The sequence below is a fragment of the Diprion similis genome, chromosome 11, assembly GCF_021155765.1.
Source record: "Diprion similis isolate iyDipSimi1 chromosome 11, iyDipSimi1.1, whole genome shotgun sequence".
Lineage (NCBI taxonomy): Eukaryota > Metazoa > Arthropoda > Insecta > Hymenoptera > Diprionidae > Diprion > Diprion similis.
In genome coordinates this window covers 6,667,766-6,689,786 of record NC_060115.1, presented here as the reverse complement: position 1 = coordinate 6,689,786, position 22,021 = coordinate 6,667,766, and the positions used below count along the sequence as shown (strand labels likewise).

Genomic DNA, 22,021 nt, shown 5'->3' with positions numbered 1-22,021 from the left:
CAATTGTCACAGCTGCAAGCCAATGTCTATTTCGAATAATAAAAACCATTCTCGACTTCATCAATTTCCGGTTTTCGGAACCAGTCAGCTTTACACACCTTTAAAAAGAGAAGACTATGCGCCATTTATACCTAACCCGAAATTCTGGTTCACAGAACACGGCGCGAAGGCCAAAGAAAAGGCGAATTTGATACCCGCAGATCTTCGATTCAACGTTCATTTTTATAATAATATATTCCATTTCCTAATTTCTCAATTACTTTCATACCTAGAACTGTTTCAAATTTGATTAACATTTGTTTCCTCACCGTCACGAAGTCTGAAGATTAGTTTTTGGTCTAAAAAAATCAGTATTCAGTAAATCAGAGTCTCTTCTCTACACACACGCAGGTACGAAGCACCTCTTGGCTTGTGAACAATAAACAATCCAAACCTACGTCCTTATACCTTACACTCCGGGAGGATTTTGAGTCCGGCAAAAGGTACATTCAGACCTAACCTGGTGAATGAAGAAAGTGAAAAAAGATAGCAAAAACAAATTGAAAAATCTTTCCTAATCTCAAACAACATGCATGTACGCGCATGCACATCTATACTAAGGTACATATATGAAAAACACCGAGGAGGAGATTATCCGCTGGTAGAAAAGGCGACCAGCCTGGCGCGGCGGGACTCGAGCTCCGCCTCGAGTTGCCCTCGAGGCATTTCGTAGGCGGAGCGTAAATTCTATCCATCTGGTGTAGGTGGATTCACGATGAGGGTATGATAATAAGGACGGATTTTGCGTCGGTGGAGACGCGGCGACGGCTTTCGGCGTCGAAAATTTCCCGCACACTTTGGACGGCTGCGGCTCGTCAATCGGTCAGAGTCAATATTGTGACACAACGAAGGTTAATAGTCTGGGCTACGGACTTATTATCCGCGGATAATCTGCACAAACTTATTATAATATGCGGGGATCATGAAACGGGTCGAACAGCTCAGCCGGCAGCAGCCTAGACTTTGATATGATCAATGGAAGTTGCCTTAAGAAGATCCTTCGTCAATCATTACCGATGGAGTAAAATCTCACCATTTTTTTTTTTACGGTAATATAAAGTATCAAAAACTAAATATGACTTACGTAAAAATGGCGCAGTTGGAACAATTTTCAAGATAAATAATCAGAGATTTTTTTTGCTGATGCGTTTAGGCTTAAGCGAGGATTAATGCGGTCGGTAAAAACTGACTTTAGCATCTTCTTAATCATGAGACGCAAAATTTCACTGCCCGGAACGAATCGTCGTGTGAGTAACGTTAGCTGGGAAAAAAATCGTAACGACCAAAATTTGGATTCGTTTTTCGATTTTTTTTCGGATTCGAATTTTGGAAAAAATTCTCAATAGCTAAGAAAGTATTATTTCATTAAATTGATTAATTTAAATAAAGATTTCATATTTAAATAAGTATGTTTGAATTTTTTTGCAATTTTTCAACAATTGTTTCATTAATTTTCATATTTAAAACAAAATATTGTGTTTCCACGAGAAAATTTTCTACAAAAATACGTCAAGAAATTGGTTTTTGAAGAAAAACAAAAAGCCTTCTCTGAGTGTATCTGTATCTACATATATTGCGGATTGTCTCATTCCTGTATAGATTTAATGAGATCTCAATATAATTATTATAACCGGCCTTTACATAATTTGTAGAATATTTGTCATTGAGATACCAAATGTTGTACATTATACCACGTATGATACAGACACGCCTGCTGTGCAGAGTATAAAATGTGGAAGTTACAACGTCACTATTTACTATTATACGTGTACCTTTAGCTGCAGAGATAAACTAGGCCGACGTGCGTTCTTCTCATTCGAAATTGTTACGTCACGCGGTATATATATATATATATATATATATACGAGAAAAGCCTAGACGATCGTTGTTTCAGCGTATTTACTTGTATTTATCACAGTAATTCCGCATTCGAAACTTAAGTAAGTAGAATTTCTAGCTTTGATGTCAGACGAATATACTTAAAACGCTTATCCACTGTGGAGATACGTGGCTGAACGTGGTGCCGAGAAGACATCTGATGCATCTCCAGCCGCGATGCTGGAGAATTTAACTCTAATAATTTATGCTGCTTTGCGCTCTTGGCAACGTGTTTATAAAGTTACAAATTCGCTGCAGAAAGTCTGAGGAATAAAGAGGCCAAATATGGCTAATATTTAGTTTACAACATCGCAAATATTCGCGGGAGTATATGATTTTAAAACATGACGATATAGGTATATATACCTACACAAAGTCAAAAGAGAGAAGAAGTAAACATAAAATAAACGAAAACGTGTAATTGTCGTATACATATATAAGTATACGACTAAGTATACTAATAGCAATGCATATAAGATGTCGGTAAGTGATGCAGTCTGTTATAATATCTATGCAGAGTTGCAGCCCCCGTTTGATGTCGTAAATCTGATAAATAACAACAAATGACTCTATGATTAATTATTGCAATAATATAAGATAAGCCGAAAGATTTTCATTTTAAATTACAATTATATACTCACGCCTTGATTTATGAACTGCACCAGTCCAACGTTATATATACGCGTGTATTATTATTTACAATTTTATTAGGTACTCGTAATAAAATAATATATTACGTGAATCAACCTAACAGCGTATAAAGACAGAGAAAGAAAGAGTGAAGAAGGGAGGGGTTACGGACGCTATCCTACACCAGCTAAGATTATATTTTCCTCGCAAGACACACGCCAAGTTATTGTACCATCTCACCGAAATCTCTCAGAATAAAGAGAATATAGATAGATACAATTATTCGATCTACAATAAAGATCGGAGCGTATCAATTCGTATACAAGGCTGGATATCACAGAGTTGCTGGGTTCGCGTGATTATATTTCCACAGACCTTGCGCAGCTATATTTATATACCCAACGTAGAAAGAGACAAAAAGAAAAAGAAAAAGAAAAAAAAAGAAAGAAGTGTTGTCAACTCTAAGTCAAAATTGCCACATTTTCCTCGCACGTAAATCCCCAGGCATTACAAAGAGATACGAGTAAGAAGCATAAGAATGAATTCTCAAGTCCATATATACTCGTACCTAATACCTGCACAGCCATCTTTATTCTCCGTGTATTAGTAGTGATTTTTTCATACCTATACTTGACAGTCAACGAGAGTGCACGTTTATCGTCGTCGGTATATCTATTATATCTTGACTGCAGAATGAACTGTAATTAAATCGTTGACAAATTTAGTGACGTAAAAATACTTAATTTCATCACGCGGCTGCAAGGCATAAAATATAAACATAATGATATGTGATGGATGAAAAAATTGCGAATAATGAAATATTCGCGGGTGAATGAGTTTACAGGTATACATTTATACTATAATAGTAAAGTCGCCTAAGATCCGAGCAAAGAAAAACAAGAAGAAGAAGAAAATTAGAAAAAAAAAAAAAAAAAAAAAAAACAACCAACAACATCGTTCGTTCGAGACGTGTAAACACACAGCTACGAAGAATTTAATTACCAACGATTATCTCGATCGCCCGTTATAAATTATTATATTATACTCGTATAAGAGTATATCTGGGCGCCTCGATCATTCCATCACAGAGAGACAAGCTCGTCTCCATTGTATGTACATATATATGTGTACATCAACGTATTTTCCACCGCGGGTGTACAGAGCACGAAATTACAAAGCCTTTGCAAATACAGACCGCGAACGTACGGTGTAGGTATGTATATACCTACCTGTAACGTTGAGTGTAGCTAGAGAAAACAAAAGACGCGAAGACGATAGATAAAAGATCCAGCCCGAGATAACGGCTGGCATGGCTGGCACAATGGCACGTGACGTGCGTACCTGCCTGCCTGCCTGCCTGCCTGCCTGCCATGCATGATGATCCAGACCCACCAGCTCCGAAGAGGAATGGATCGTGATAATCAGCTTTCCTTTACGCCATGCCAGCATTACGAGTACAGCGAGTTCCGGTGTTGGGGTACTTTTTTAAAATAAGCTATTCCAAGAATTTCTTTCCTAGATTTATCCATTTTTATTCGCAATGAAGGTATGATTGTATGATCAGCGTATAGTACAAAGTGTTTCCGAGTAAAAGCCAGAGTACGCGTTGGATTGCCTATCGCTAAGGGGAACAAATATCGGTAAAACCGAGCTACCCACTTATCGTTGTGTATAATACAGCGCGTTGAAAGAATTGGAAGTGCTCGTGTGGCCAAGTCGTGTGGATTTGGCCAAGCAGTAATTGTTTCGTTGTTTGCAATCGATGCAGAAGCGTTCCAGTGATCGTATATGACTTAACTTGACTAAAGTACGATTATGACTGGATACGTCTGTATCACCGATATTCATTTCATGCTGTTAAGTTTACTTGAAAACACCCTGAGGATGATCCTGCTATACTTAACTGGGTATAAAAATATTTCCGAAGAAAAACGCGGTTAAATTGCATACCGGAAATGATTTTGTAACAAAATTGGGAAAAAGGTTTGAAAAAAGGAGCATCGAACTTGGGGTAACTTAGTAAATAACCTGCCTATACTCGACCGGTAGTCGGAGGCGCATTCAATGTGGAAACTGCAGAGAAGAAGAAGAAAAGAAGAAAAAATAGGTGAGTGAGTAAAGGAGGAGGGGGGAAGCGGAAGGGGATGAGGTTTGCTTAGGATTAAAGATACATAATAATTGAGGAGCAAGCGGTAATTAATGGGAGCTAGGTAAATAATTCATGATTCTCTGTGCCTATACACTCAACGAATTATTGCCTCCTCGAATATACTACTTGAGTGCATAAAGCAATATAGGCACGAGTATATGTATATAGGTAGTAAGCGGTGAATTATACCATAATGGTCCCGAGCTCGTTACGACGCGTCTGCAAAACACTGCAAAATTGTAATGATCGATGGGTAGCTATAGAATTCAAGACGCTAGCCGTGCAGAGTCAAATGTTGAATAAAATCAAACTGTAGCCGTTTTCAACTTCCTCGGTTAAAGTCGGTGTGAAAAATTCACATAGATATACCTCAAAGTACCTAAAAGTCATGCTCTAATTTCTATACTCTTATTCGGAATCGGCATTCTTTCTTGAATACGATTGTACGTGATATAAATTTATAGATTGTAACAAATTAGTAATTTAATCCGATACCTACAAGACTCGATAAAAAAATTTCAAAAATAGCCCTTAAATTCGATTTAGCGAATCGTATAAATAAATATAATATCACTAGTAAGATTTGCCAACTATACTTTGATACTATTTATACTTATAGGTACCTACTAGTGCAAACGATTAAATCCTTAAAGCGCAAACCGTTCATCTATATGAAATAAAAAAATAATCAAAAACCGAGAATTTATATCGCCAAAAAATGAGGGCCCCGGCATGCGTGTAGGTATGATTATAAATTTTTCTACGGATTTACAAGATTATACATATATAGGTAGGTACAAGCGTACAACCTACAGAGAGGGAGAGGCGTGTGCGGCAGCAAGTTTATCGCGATGTTCAGACTGAGAATTATCAGATCCGGGGCGTCCCCAAGCCGCCATCACAGAGGACGCCGTCGGCCGCCTCTCCCCGACGGATTCGTGGCCGTTGATTGGCCTCGTCTTTCCTCGTTGGAAGGGGTCACCTTCAATGGAGGGCGGTGCGATCCAAAACCGAGACTCAAAGCCGTCCGTGGAAAGCTCACAGGCGGGTGAGCAGTTGTCGGTGAAACGTCGCCGATTACACCGATAAGACCTACAAGTCGGAGCGAAGAATCGTTTGCTTACCGCGTTGATAGATAGATTCGATATTGAATGGATTTTGAAAAAGTGCTGTGAATTTCATGTGAAATACGGGGATACGTCGTCCGAAGTGTATAATAAAGTTTGAAACGAACGATTCGACAGAACGACGGTTGACGTGTAATATACAAACGCTGATCCGTAGTGCCGAGTGATATATATATATATATATATAATATTAAAGAGAGAGCAAGAAAAGAAGGAGATTTTACCCAGATTTTTAATGCGGTGCGTTAATCGTCGTGCAGTGACGATAAAATGACGAAGCACCTATGCGTGTGTATTTTTACATAAGTGTCTAGGAAGGATCGGTATGGAATTACCCTTACCCAAACTCTAACGATCCAAAAATACGGTTCAAGAACATTGTCGTTGATTGGTCCATCTCCCGACTCGTGATCAAAAGTGGCTTTTCAAATCCAGATTTGTATACCCTAGTGTTTTTTGTCCATCCATCCATTCGCGATACTTGACACCGAAATAGCAAGTAGTAATAGTAATAGTACGAGTAGTGTAGTAGTAGTAGTAATAGTAGTAGCAGTAGTAGTAGTGCAACATAATAGAAAGGAGGAAAATCCGCGAACCAACCGGACTAATTCCATATAAGTTTCGTAAACAAAGTGTGTAAATCTCAAGGCTCGGCCGATGGCGGACGTCAGCAGCCTGAGCATGGTGTCCTCGTACAACTCGTTGGCGATGTACAGACAACAACAGCAGTCTACGAGCCAACAGTCGCTCGCTCAGCAGCAGCCACACCAGCATCCCCAGGGCCAGCAACACCCTGGACCAACGGCCGACGGGCAGCAGTACTGGTACGGATACCCTTACCCTCATCCGCACGCTGCCCACCATCAACCCTCCGGGCCCCAACAGTACCTCGAGCCGGGCGACGTCCTGGGATGGCCCCATCCGCACCCCCATACCCACCACTATTCCCATCACCTCCAGTACCAGCATCACCAGGCGAGCTACCAGCAACAGCAGCAGCAACAACAGCACCAACAGCAGTCCCAACACCCAGCGATATCGGGGTTTGCGGACTGGAGCGGCGACGACACCAAAAACGGTGTTGGTGCCGGTGAACCCAGCCCCCCGATCACCGTAAGTGGCAGCGAAATCAGCAGCCCAGGAACACCCTCGACACCGCCTGCCAACAACAACAACAACATCGCGACGACGCCCGTTCGACCATCGCAGATCAGGAGTCCCTTCGAGTGGATGAAGAAACCCTCGTATCAGAGCCAGCCCAACCCCGGTTAGTGGATTCGATTTTTTTTTTCGCAATGCGACTGTCTCAGAAACCGATTTAACCTGATCTGTTCTTATGGAATTGGTCATGGTGGAAGGGTCGCTTTGCTGCGTCTAGTCGTAGAGATCGTAGATCAAAATCTGCGAAGTGTTAAAGTATGAATTGTAATTGAACGATTTTACGACTGCGGAAGATCATCATCTTTTACGGTCACTGAACCGTTATATCTTTACACTTTAATGATCTTAAAAAAATCATCGCGTTACAATTGTTCAGGCAATAATAATTGAATTTCACTCCGTAACAGTAACGAAAAGCTAGAAACTAAATCCGTTTCATCGAAACGAAAACTATATTGAAAAGCTTCCCCCCCGCAAGCCGTTTTCCGATAAAAAAAAAATGGTACAGATTTGTCGTCTGCGGAACGCGTTGCGGCGGAGTCGACAAAGATCCTCTTTCACGTCTGCCGGAAGTGCCGAGATTTACACAAGATCGCAGTTTACGTCAGCCGCGAGAACAAATATCTCACAGTTGAGGTTATATTTGATGGGGGTGGTCGATCTGTTCTATGCGGGATACCTACATAGGTATACATATACATAAGACGATGTCGTCTTGTTTTCACCATTTCCGGGAAAAATGAATCCGCCTAATATCCGGTAAAACTTAAAAAATCTGCGACCGGAACTCGTCCATTCCGTGTAGAGGTCGAAAGTGCGGGGCGAGTAAAAAGGTTGGATAAAAGGTATCGAAGAGTGCGATACCTCCTGGAAGGGAATCGGAAAGGGGGGAAAAAGGGAAAAGGGGAAGACGCAAGGTTGTAAAAGGTCCCATCGGGCTGCTGCAGGCCAGAAATCCCTGCACCGTACACGTCTTCCTACATCGCCGAGCGGTCCCTACCTAATCAGAAAAAGGGTCCCAACCGCCGGTCTAGATATGCGAGCAAACAATGTAAACATCTTAGCCGGGCGTGCAAACAACTAATTGCTCTCAAATATTTGGGAGATAATCTAGACTCTGGAGTGCAGCCCATGAGATGTTCATGGAACGCAGCTTTTGACTGCAACAGGCTTACGTTTGTATATATAAAGCGGAAGTTTGAGATCTGGTCGATCGGTTCCGTCCATTAAATCGGTTTAGCGAGAGACTATATAAAAGAATTTTGTGTAGTACCGTGAAAAACCATGTTTTGTTTAACTGTCACATTGAATTCTCAAAAAAGATTATAATATACAAGACATATATAGCTGCATCCGACATTGAGTTGCTAAATTTGTTTATCAGATTTTTTTTAAATGCATTTTTTCTTAAATTTATACAACGTGAACAGGCAAGGTTGCAAGGTAAACACTCTGAGAAGCATCAGTGCGAAAATGAATAACTGCCGTGTGCATGTAAAGTAGTCGAATGAAACGATTACAAGGTGCAGATTGTAAAAAAAAAATGAAAAAAAAGGTTAAGAAACGCAATCGAATAATTTACTTACACACGAAGTCATATCTCAATTTATTCTCACGGAGGAACAGTAAAAAGTGAAACAAAAATCAACCAAAACAACACATCCGAAAGAAAGATTAACAAATTATTCGAACCGGTTGCGGCATATCCGTCGGTTTTGTTTGTTTTTTTTGTTTTTTGTTTTTGTTTTTCCACACAATTTATATTGATCAACGCCGCAGATTCTTTATAGGATCAAGGCAAAGCTTCGACACGGTACGGTGTACAGGTGTAACGTTATATACCGTAGAGACGCGCAGGTACAACGTAAATACATAGATAGATTACACACATCGGAGAAGCTGATTTATCTTTATAGCGGAATGTTTTCAAATTTCAGGCTCGCCTTGCAGCAGCAGCAGCGGCGAGCCGCGGCCATTAAGAGGCAGCAAAGAATTTTTTTTCACACCTCGGTGTTAATTGCTATCACTTATGCATATCCGTGGATCTCGCGTCTGCAGCAGGCAATGCTTTGAGATATCATTCGTCGGAAGGAATTATTGTATACATATGGAATGGAGAGAAATAAAAGAATGAAAAAAAAAATTGATAAATAATCGCCCGATGTAGACGAATATAAAATTAATTACACTTGTACCATATATATGTATATATGTGTATGGGGAATTTCAGCTGAAACCAGTCTAGTTTGATCGCATCAGTTCCTATATTCTTCTGAATATTTTTTGGGAATTCTATCAGCTCTCAAGAAAAGTCGGAATTTTTTAAAATTTTATCGCAATATAGAAAAAAAATTAGTGGCAATGATTTGAAATCGATTCGTGTGAGTCAAATGGATTCGAGACTCGACAATGTTTCATGAAAGCATGATGTACTGGAGAAAAAAAAAACATTTTCTTACTCAGGAGGGAAAAATTCACCTTTTAAGGCTGTAAAGTTTTCGTCATTGTTTTTTTTTTTTTTTTTTTTGACTAAACTTCAAACGGGCTGAGTGCAATTTTTAGCGTGCGCTAACGTTCTCTCGATAAATGTCATTCTTTTTTTAGAAACGCGATTTGAAAGAGAAATCATAACTCGAAGCCGTTAAATTTGAAAAATCTGAAGGTAGTATAAAACTGAAAAAATTCGGCAATTGTTTTCGAATTATTAGAATTTGATTTCGAGGATGGGGGGGGGGGGGGGGGGGGGGCAAAAATTCGTCAAAACCCTAAATAAGGACCACCTTAGTAGGTACTACACCTGACGTCGCGTCGTCCTTAGCCCGTCAACATCTCGTTGCTGATACTTAAATTTCACTATTTTTCCAGCATGCAGCGTTGCTGCACCGACGACAACCCCTCTCTCTGCAGGGCCTCACGAGCTGTGCTCACTCGATGCTCTTGGTACGATTTAGAAACATAAAAATACTAGGTAGATTGAATGGCGAACGAGTGTGTACAACAATAACGTAATTTGACTGTTGCAACATCCTTGCGTAGGTTTGCCTGTACGCCTATAATAGGTCGCTGGATTTTGGAATCCTGCAGATACGTAGCGCATGATTTTCATTTCGTTTTATACCCTCGATGGCAGTGAAACCTCGTACGAATATTCCGTCATTCGTTTTTGCAGCTGTATCGTAACGATGACCATTTATAATTATCGTGTGTAGATACCATTAACCGCAGTTGCGGGTATGTATATCCTATCCTAGACGAGTAGGGTATACCTATATACAAAAAGCAATTTTAAGCTCGTCCCAACTTATGCCCGCATTTTGATTACTCCAGCTTTTATAACGCATGTTTGTATAATACGTGTATCTGCTTGATATCATCAGCGATTTATTGAATTTTCCACATCGCATGATATATGTATTTCTCCTTTATTTTTGACGATGATGAATAGTGCATCAGTAGTGCCATTAATAATTGTCTTGAAATTCTTAATCCTGTAACGTTAAATTTAACACCAATCACGAAATAACGTCGTAATTGATCAAATGAGAACGTTACGACCGACGGTCGACCGACTTCCCTTATTCTAAAGAGGGGCGAATCGCTGCTGCCATGAAAAACGCCTCCGTCTACTTCTATAAAAACAGCAAACACAAAAAAGAAAAAAAAAAAAAAAACATCTTAAAAGTATTTCTCGGTCTCCTTACAAAACGAGTAATAAACGTGTACAAGTATATATATTATACACAATTCGTTGAATCACCCCGCGCGTTTCGAGGACGCAGGTTTTTCGGGGTAAAACGAAGCTCCTCCTCTTCTCCGAGCCCCCATCCAACGAGCGTAAACCCCATTCGCTCCTCTCGGGGAGGGAAAAAAGCCGGGAAAAGCCCGCTACTCCAATAGTTGGATACCCTAGTTCATGCCCGTTTATCCCGGTCCAAATCGAGGGCTAAACACTTTGCAGTCTGCAGGGGCTGTTCCTGTACCTCTTAAAGGGTGAGAATAAAAGGCCGAGCGTGTGAGAAAGAAGTTGGCGGAAATAAACTGTTGGGGTATTCGATTTTCTAGTTTACGGAACGGCGATTTTCAAATTCAAAGAGAGAGAGAGAGAGAAAGAGTATAATATGAATATGTGAAAATTCATTCGTTTAATTTCTCAACCATGCAACGTTTAACCTATCGTCGGAATAATCCTCGTAAAGACTATATAGACGAGTGTAAAAGCATTCATTGAGAAAAGAGTTTATTTATACCGTTGACAAACGTAAATTTGAATACAACGAAATAAATGTTTCTTTATTACTCCGAAATATTAGTTGATCGAAATATCGTTCGATAGAAATTTGTCAATATAGTTAACAAATCGTAAATGTCGCAACTAAAATTTGATAATATTAACAAAAAATTTATTCCACCGTATCGAAATATACCTACGTTTATTAATTAACAGTAATTAGACTCTTTTCTCGCATCGATGATAAAAAATTAATTTTCGGAACGAACTCTAAACGAGAATGCAATCGATGTAACGGAAAGCTCCTCGCTTCGTGTATTCCGCAGAGTTTTTCCTCCCCTTTTTAATTTCCGAAGGGAGTCTACGACGTCGTATCAGCCCTTGCGAGAGAGCCGGTAATCGTGTATAGGTACATACAATCGAGCTATGTACAAGGAACCTACACAAAGTTGAAAGGATTATACACGCCGCGAGTATACGGATGATATAGAATCGACACGAAGTTGCGTGCAGCCGAATCCGTTGGTAGTTATTCCAACTCTGGTTCTCCGTTTGGTGGTCCCCGCACCCCTTGAACCCGGGGCTTGAAGGGAGAGAAAAAGAGAGAGAGAGAGAGAGAGGTAGTTTCTTGTTGAATTTCATTCCCCCGATACCCTTAGCCGGCGGCCATTATCTGCATTTTATGGCCGCATACAGCATAATACAGAGGCGCGGTTTGGCCGCGCGTCGTTGCACGAAAAGGCCGGTAAAGCATGGCGGAGAAAAGTGTTAGAGAGACGCGGGTCGAAGGAACGATCGCGTGATTCAGGCTGCAGGCAAACAGCGGTTGTATATTATAATTTCGGTGCTCCTCACCCTCCGCTCGGCAATTATTGGCCAGATAATTGTGCCGGCCGACATGCACGCGATTCCTTTCGCCAGATCCGTATTACCTGAAACATCGTCACCGCCATCTTGTTTCGCCGCAACGCGACGCCTTGGATAAAGCCGCCCCTAATAATAATACACACGCTTCGATGATCTTCGTCCCGTCCCTTTATAAACTCTCGTTCCATTTGCTCACGTTTTTTACCCTCCAATTTTTTGCCTGATCGTGAAATTACGTCGCGTACGTAATTACGTTCGCAAAAATCTCCAGCTCTTCCGACTAATTAAGATCCCCTGCGATATAGTAGGTACATCCGCTCGATGATCGAACATAAATTTTTCAAATTTTATCACCTTTCTACTTTATTACTTGCGCTAATTTAAGTTTCGTTGATTCTGATTCGTTATTCGTTGTCTGTTCGCTTCGACATCATGCGTCAATCTATAAAAACAATTATCGCTTGGTAAAAAAAAAAAAAAAAAAGAAAAAGAAAAAAATTGGACATCGAGGAATCACTCAACAGTTTACGTACACCTACGTGTCAAATGAACAATGTAAAATGGTGGTCGTAGCCAGAAATACAATGTATGATAATATCAGGCAATGCTTATTGCACGAGGCAAGCCCTAAATATCAATAAATGAAAAAAAAACATCGAAAACTGACATCCAGAAATTGGCTATTCAACAGCCACCCCCCCCCCCCCCCCCCCCTCCCGGGCAAATTGCAATTTTTGAGAATTCAACGCGTCGCGACATTCGCATACCTATAAGTATAAGTAGGTACACAGTATCCTGTGTACAAGTATAAACTACCTGAACATCGTCGATTGCGGTGCAGTTATGTAGGTACCGAAGGAGGGTAGGTAGGTAGGTAGGTAGGCATAGGTACCTTCAAGGTACCTACCTACAAACGGTTCCTTGTTTGTTTGTTTTGCCAACAATAAAATTTAATTGCAATACTGCAGTGCGAGGCGAACAAAGCGTTGCAAAGGTTTCGGGCGAGGGTGGGTGTGGGGGGTAGGTTTTCAGGTGAAGAACTCGTCGGTTTTCGCTCGGTTTCGCATGTCTCGACAATTTGATCGTCGTCGTATTGTTCTCATCCGTACCTACTTGTACCGGGGAATCACGCGTATTCGATGCATTCCGGGATTCTCCCATTGTGCGTCTCCACAGGCTGGACTATAAAATCGAGGAGGGTGAAACCCTACCGAGTCGCAGGACCGTCACTCCGAGTGAGGGTTAAGTTTGACCGGACCTGGAGGTGGCTATGTGCCCGGTGCTATTGTCTACGATGGACACCATGCACACCATGCACACCATGGACACCATGGGCACAGCAACGTGCAACCATGGATGGAAGCCAGGCCGCCATGCAGCCACTCGTCCGTTCAATCGGCCAAAAAGCGTGTAAGCTCTCCAATAAAACTCGCCGGCCGCTTGTAGGAATATCTATAGAATATACCATACCTACATACCTATATACGTACGACGTCGAAGCAAAGGAAGCGAAGGCAGCAGCAGGGCCGAAGGGTTTCTTCGACGAGTCTCTGATGTTGACATCCGCCGTAAAATCAATCCGGCTTAGCAACTTCTCACCGACCGGAGCGTGGCTTCTTTTCCTTGCAGACCTGCGGGGTGTAAATATACTTAGATATATTGTTTATTATTAACTGCAGATTTATCTACAAAGTTTCGAAACTTCCCCATGAATTTATAACCACGCGACACCGCCGAGTGGGGATTTTTTTTTTTTTTTTTTTTTTTGTTTCTTTTTCATTTTCTTTTCTTCTTTTTTTTTTTTTTTTATCCTTAATCGGTAGATATATAACATTATAAATTTTTACAATAGTATAATGCTGTAGGTAGGTGGAGAACGAAAACTACACGATATACAAGTTTTTATCACGAGATGATCGTACGTTGAGAATTTTTTAAATTATTGCATTCGTAAGGTATATACGAAGATTTCATTGAAAATCGGAGAAAAAATAAATAAATAATTGAAAATAATGGAATTATAAACGGAAGTTTAAATATATCGCGTTTTTATTTCTTGACCTATAATTCACATCGATGCATTGTTTCAAATCGCTTCAAAATCTGGTTGATTTGTACGATTTTATTCTACGATGGGTCATTTTATTATAAATTAAAGACTGTTTTTTACAAATTCACTGAAACACATGTGTGTGTGTGTAACCACGAATTTTTAGAGGTTGCATTCGTGACAAAATTCATCAAAAATTTTCAATTCTAGCTTGTCGTTATGCAAAATAATGAATTCTAACAATTTTCATCGAGAACCGATCTAACTAACGAATCGACGAAAAGGGGCCCTTCTTATGCCCCCCGAAAATACTGCCCTTCGCGCAAGGAATACCTCAACATATGCCGCAGCACCTGTCGAGAGATAAAACGAGTCTGTATATATAAAGCACGGAGATAGTACAATAGGGGTAATTGTGACGCCCCTGACAAACGGCGATCACCCCGACGGTCCTCGGATGGTGTCGCGTTTCTCACTGCCGGAATGGAAGACCAAACGGTGTAATGGGGTGCCAACGAGCCCCGGGGGTCCAGTTTAATCTCCCCCCCTCCCCCCTCTCGGTTGTCTTCGCTTTGGTATTCAGGGTGCGCGGGCTACGCGCTATTACGTGACGTTTTCTTCGCCGTTGCGGTGCATCTTCGGGGAAAGCGAAAGGCTGAAATTCGCGAGGGTAGGCGAGTTAGAAAACGTGCGAAAAAACGGACATCCCTTGAATCGAATTTCGAATTTTCGATTATGTCGCTCGTGAAAGAAAAAAACTCGGTCTGATGGATTGGAGTTGATTTAATATGATCTAATCAATTTCTAATGACAACTTTTGCGAGAAGAGAATAAATCGCAGCAGCGATTTGTAAATGTATGTGTACAGCCTCAGTGTTTCAACAACGAAACATTTCTTTTCAAAATTTCAACGAGATCGACTGTCTCTAGTTTTTTCCATTTCTTCAATCGAACTTTTCGCAAAAAATAAAGAGACATTTTTTTTTCACGCGGCATTTACAGAATCAGTCACGGTCTATGGCGGAAATATGAATATACATTTTTTTTTTTAACTCTCTTCTTTTGAAAATATGAATCGTTGGGTACGTGAAGCTAGCGAAACTACCGGAATATTTTGCTGACTTGAAATTGTCGTAAAAGAAATCTGAAAAACATGAGCACAGTTTGTTAATTCAACGTACATTTTCAGCGGCCGAATGTAAAAATAAATCTCGAGTTCATACTTAACATTGTTAACGAAAATAATAATTTAATTACGTGAAAATAGTCTTACTCATATGTAAAACTCAGATGAACCACACCAATTATGGGGAACAAAATTTATTTGCGATCCACCGCTTCGCAAGACCTATCGAGAATGAATACAATTCACGTAGGTCGAGCTGTTCCAGTCATGTTTCGAAGATGAACTAGACGGGGAGAAGGGATAAGCCTATGCGACTGAGGTGTCTCGTGCCTCCCCCCCCCTCCCCCCCTTCTTCCTCAGAGATCGATATGACGAGAATAATATAAAAATGAAAATACAAAAATTTTGCGTACGTATATAAGCGCGTAAATAAAAATTCGATCGAGGCGATAGATGGGGATCAAAATATTAATATATAGTTACACATAGAAAGTAGAATGTAAGAATCTTTGGTCGCGACTCGCTCGAACCGGGATGTTAGAAACGATGAGTTATCTCGCGATTATCTGGTCATCTACGTTATTTTATCTCGTACATCGGATCGAGTCGCGTGATAGCTGCAATCGTGACGACGGCGCAGGATCAAAGGGGACCGACAAATCCCCACAAATCCCCGACTTTCCAAAATCAGCTTATTTCAAATGTCGGTACTTTTCAATATAAGCTCGTAGTACGATAGTGATTAGGGACGAACGCGTCTCCACCTATATACGTGCCTATCATCCTAGACTACTTCACAACACAACGTGTCCAATGCATCCGTAAGAAAAAACAATGCACCGTAATTAATTTTCTACCTATTTTTTTATGCACAAAAAATTTTTGTAACCGATCGACGGATTTCAACGCGAAAATCGCGTAATAATCAACATTATTCACTCTTCGCAGATTTTACGGTTGAACTTATTAACGGGTCCATAACGAGGCCGCGATTTCGTTTCACTAAATCCCAAAAAAAAGCATTGCAGGGATATTCCATAAAAAAATTGAAACAAAGAATAGGAAAATCGGAACACTTCGTACCTAAAACGCTTTACACCAAATTTCTTGCAAACTTGGAGAAAGAGAGAGATAGAAAGAGAGGTCGGAAGATTAATTTTAAAAAAAATAGAGAAACTCACGCGTCGCGATGTTGGTTAATTAACACTTTTGTTTTTTACGTACGTCGGCGAATATTTATTTATTTATTTAATTTCTTTTTTTTGTTGATTTTTTTCCTTTTACCCAGCGGCTACACACCCGGTTACACTTTCCCTCCGAACCTTAGGCACATGGGTAAAGGTAAATATAAAATATGTATCGCGTCACAGTTCGTAGCTGACGTACTATCAGCTAGATGAAACGGAACGCCGCCAGCTCTTCTCTAATCCACGCGACTCGCACACGCGCGTTTCGTGCCCGCGATATGTGGAATTCACATAACACGGAGAAGAGCGCTTTTTTACCCATTTTTTGTCCCTCTCATTCGTTGTATAACGTCACTCTTCGTCACCAGCGCAAGCATCAAGTGTCCGTAAGTCGCTGATTTCGCGTCGTTAGCGTATCGAAGGATTGATTAAAATTTTGTGTTTTTTCTTGAAAAAAATTTATATATATATACATCCTATATATATTTTTGATTTTGATTTTTCTGTAACGCGATCAAAAGTGGATGTGCGTGTGTTTTTTTTTTTTTTTCTTTTAGATCCAAGCGTTTATAGATCGTTTCTCTTGGCCTGAAATTTTTCAAAACAGCGCAGCTGCGAGAACAAAGCCCGCAGCGTCCCTGGAAATCCGATTTTCAAATCGTTAAATTTGGAAAGAAGATCGTCAACCACAACTGCGACGAAACAGCGTGACGAAAGAATTCTTTCGAGACGTCCCGCAGCGTTTCAGAATTGCCTGTTACTTTTTTACTCTCCTGCAGCAGGTATAACATATCCATAAACGAAAAGATATGATATTGTACCAAATTGCGATAGATTTCTCGTATATATACCTATACATATATAAATACACGTGAAATAATTGGCGCAAAGAAAAAAGCAACTCGGCCAAGACAGAAATCTATACACATAATTCCTATATAGCAATATTGAATGTATAATCTGCAAACACCAGCTTTCGCAGCTTTAATCCTGCAGATCTAAAGCAGCTATCGCAATTATTATCGATATTTATTACTTCCCTGGGAGATATGGTTCGATACCATCTGTACCGCGAACGTATTAGGTAGATATACCTCTTGGTGTGCACGCTTAGGTTAATTATCCGGATAATTAATCAGCGAACGAGACGAAAAAAAAAAAAGGTGGAGAGGGGGAATAAAATTCTATTAGATTGGCATACACATGCGGTATTTGCCGCCACGCTTAGATATGTAAGTACAGATACAATATAACGCATGTAACTTTCGTACCTACATACCTCATAATGCCTCATACTTCTTTAATTATTTTATCTAGATATTCCCCGATATAATGGCGGCTAATAATTAACATATACATATATATATGTACGTATATGCATCAAGTAATACTTGTACGTCCGTAACAAGTTCACAAAATCTGGTTCTCGGATTAATTTCGTAATTATCAATCCGACATTGCAAAATTAATTAAGCTGCAAGATGTGTATAATAATGGGAAACGACAACGCAGGAGACGCGATAAAAGGAACAAAAGAGAAGAAAGGAAAAAATGGAAGTAAAAAAAAAAGATCTGAACGTCCAGAGTATGTGGGAAGAGATTCGACGACCATGGCAGTTAAATGTTCTCTCTTATAGGCACAGGCTGCATCTTACCTTATACCTTATACGCATACATATTTATTATACCTGCAGTGGAAACCGAGACAAAAGAAGTAGACTCAAAACGACCGCAGCAGCAGCAGCAGCAGACGCGCATTCCTCGAGTTTTTGTTGTTTTCTCTTCTTTTTTCATCAAATTTTTAACGCCTTTATTACATCGCCTTTACGCTTTATGTACAAATTGTTATTTTTCATCGTTTTTTGTACACGCGAATCATCGCGATCACTAATTATCGTAATCCGTATACACATATTATAACTAGAGTGAATTCCTAACGACTGCACGGCTAGATGCGAATGCGTTGAAATTCCAGAGCAAGCGCAGTTGTTTAGTCAGGGTGACCAACATTCATAAATTCAGATAACAGGTCGCCGCGACGTATGTAACCTGAAAGATGTTGGTCGTCCTGACAAAACAACCGTTCGTTCTCTGGAATTTTAGCGCATGCGCCTCGAACCGTTCAATCGTTATAAATTCACTCTGTACACAAGTGTATGAAACATGTCACAGCTTTGTACGTTATCTCTATACAAAATCATTCAGGAATTAGAAACAAATTATCAGCTGATATTTGATATTATCAAGCAAAAAATTTAACATGACTAATCCCACCGAGGCAATTGTAAGATGCTCTAATCGTAAGATAAATCTTACCCATACTGAATGAGTAAAATACTCAAATACTCAAGTACCTTATTTCACTATGTAACCAAATTGTCGTTAATGATTGCGAATCGTTCGGAGACTGTAACAAATCGCAGGGGGGGGGGGGGGGGGGGTGAGAATTCGATAACACAAAAATAAAGGGATAAAAAAAAAGAAAAAGAAAACGAGACAGAGAAGGGAAGGGAAGAAATAGAGGCGGCATACGAAGGCCTCTCTCGGTTATCGAGGAGTGGCGGATTAACGCCTCGCCTTTGATCGTCCGCCGCCTTATCTAATCGTCGTTGTCACCGCCTCGCGTCTCCTCGCACCCTGGCCTGCACATCTTCGCTGGTCCCGCGGTGGAGAAAAACGCATGCAGCGGGTCTCGAGGCGTGATAAAACGTAAAACGCAGCGTAATTCGAATATATATACATATAGGTATTACATATATTTCCATCACGATTTTAGCGAATTATTTTTACACCCCCTGATTATTTTTCTCGCGGGTTAAAATTTTTCGCGTTCTTATCTTTCGGATATATACGTATATATATATATATATATATATATATATATAATATATGGAAGGCGCAACAACGAGCGAGTGACGTTGACGTTACATGCATGCCTCCTGGCATGATCGGCTCGACGTGTGACGGTGATGCATGATCATTTGGCCGGCTAACCCGCGATAACGGATATATTCAGCGGCGATTATTATGATAGGCAGGTAGATATTCCCGGCGATCGTTCGGGTTCGTAGTCTGCATGGCTCTCGCTTTGTGTCTGCGTTACATCGACGATCGATTTAATTGATCGGTATGTTATATACCTCCGAATCTATCTAATTGTCACGTGACATCGCACGAGCCTCTTTTTCATCCCTCTCCCAAATTCTCATACTTTTATATATACCTAGGTGCGAGTACATACATATATATATATACATATGATACGTATAATGTATAAGATACTAAGGATTATATATATATATATATTATTATACAATCGTGTATTTACTTGTGCATTGAAACGTTTGTCTTGTCTCTCATCATCGGATGAATCACTCGACTTTTTTCTTCCGTCGTTATAAAAGATTTGCAAAGTGGTGTGCTAATAATGGTAGAGTCGGTTACGTTATAAGTTTTGATATCTAAAATTTTAGCAAATGATTTTACCAAACAGTACCTGATTTACCTTTTTTCTGTGTAGTGGAATTATATATTTTGTATTCTTTTTTTTTCAACAAATTAGCACGGTTTCAAAATTGATTGTTGTTTCGCATTACGCTGCACGTCTGATGTGAATTTTTTGTAATCCTGAGATCAAAGAGTCGATGACTGAATTATCGCGTGTTAAAAAAATCAAGCTTCTACCATTCCGTCGGAACGACAATAGATACAAAATGCTGCAATTTAATGTGTACGTCGTTACTTCAAAAAAACTAAGCACTAAAATTTCGTTTAGCGTGTAATTAAATTTCTCCACGAATTCGTTATGACGTTGCACAATAAGTTATGTCACATTATGTCATTAGACAGACGTAACGATGTCGCCTCTGTGATTTGATCGACGGTTGCAGATTGTTGAGCTTAACGTCAATACATATTCGTAATGAATGATGTTCCAGGAAAGACAAGAACCAAGGACAAGTACAGAGTAGTCTACACGGATCACCAGAGGCTGGAACTCGAGAAGGAGTTCCACTACAGTCGCTACATCACGATTAGACGCAAGGCGGAACTTGCCGCGAATCTCGCACTATCCGAACGACAGGTATGAACACTTCGTTACGATCGATTAAAAATTTTGTTCTATGATTTTCGCCGCCGCGAGTTTTTTCGTGAGTCGAAATTCGTTACCTTTTCGTCGAGATAATCGAACGTTGAAACTTTAATCAAAATTCATGTAATCGTTAGTTATAAGAACATCTTATTTTCATAAATTTATTGAAATAATTGTTTTTTGTTATTTGCCTTTTTATCTATAGTAAATCCGATATTGCTGTTATCCAATCAAAACCAACGAGTCCGTAGAATCTTGAAAAACTAAAGATCCTCATCAATCAATGATTAAGCTACGATGCAGGAACCTCCTTCAAAATCAATATTCACGTTTTCTTTTTCCAAAGTCAAATCCCTGCCTCGATATTTATAAATTAAAAAAGATACTCCAATTTAAACTTTAATTAATCCACCGACTTTAGACTACTGATACGCGCTTGTATAATTTAAAATATATACAAGACCTAGCAAAAAAAAAAATAAAAAATAACCCATTCCCCAATCATAAATAAAAAAGAATCATGAACACCAAATATTAACGATAATTATGATTTTCATCAATGTTTAATATCACGTTTGAAACTTAATTTACTATAACTTGATGGTCTATAACTTTTTTTTTTTTTTTTTTTTTTTGCCATGGTTTATTTTTCCTACAAGTTACTGTTTTCACAGATTATTATTGGTCACGCGTTATTTATGACAGGTTATAATTTACGGGTTATTTCTACACGTGACATTAGCTTCAGTCCTGAAAAAGTCCAAATCTCAAGACCCGGATTACACATCGATGATCATATGTTGTAACTCTTGTTCCATCTCGTCTCGACAGGTAAAAATCTGGTTTCAAAACCGGCGGGCGAAGGAGCGAAAGCAAACTAAAAAGAGGGAAGAGCTGGACCAAAAGGAGCCGAAAAGTGAGGGGGGTCTGGCGAACGGTGGAATGACGGGGTTGGCAGCCCTGGGGGGAATGGGGGGGATGCTCGGGGGCCTGACGTCCTTGTCTCTGGCGCCCCCGCCGCCGCTTCACCCCCATCCCCACCCCCACCCCCACGGGCATCCGCATCCCCACACGGTGTTGGGTTTGTGACCGGAACTGGGAGATTCGACGGAAGCGTGGCCGAGCCACGCGCTCACCTAAAATCAAGAAACTGGAGAGTTTCTGTGCCGGTGGTGAAAAGCGTTGTCTGCATTGTAGGAGGATTTTCGCAGGGAAGATTGAGGGTGAAAAACTTCATTTTTCTTCCACTAACAACAGTTGAGAAAAGTTTAATTTAAAGTATAAACGTGTAAACACATCCGGTAAACGTATCGGGCTGAACCTTGATCCAAACTGCTGCGATAATTATTGTAAAAATTGAATTTTTCACCACCTCCGATCCACGAGCCAATTATTCGAATAAAAATTGTACGCTAATTTGTGCAATAGTTACTTGATTATAAGATAAACAGTACGGAACGCTTGTTATCATCATCTTACTAGACTA

At 40.1% G+C, this 22,021-nt stretch overlaps 1 protein-coding gene across 1 annotated transcript; it reads left to right on the top strand.

Moving 5' to 3' along the window:
* Positions 1–6,426: 6,426 nt before the first annotated feature.
* On the top strand, positions 6,427–21,673 carry LOC124412425 (homeobox protein CHOX-CAD). The gene is made up of 3 exons (XM_046892284.1): positions 6,427–7,090; positions 20,381–20,526; positions 21,367–21,673. The coding sequence occupies exons 1-3, from the start codon at positions 6,481–6,483 to the stop codon at positions 21,622–21,624; spliced, it is 1,014 nt and encodes a 337-aa protein (XP_046748240.1). The 5' UTR covers positions 6,427–6,480; the 3' UTR covers positions 21,625–21,673.
* Positions 21,674–22,021: the final 348 nt, after the last annotated feature.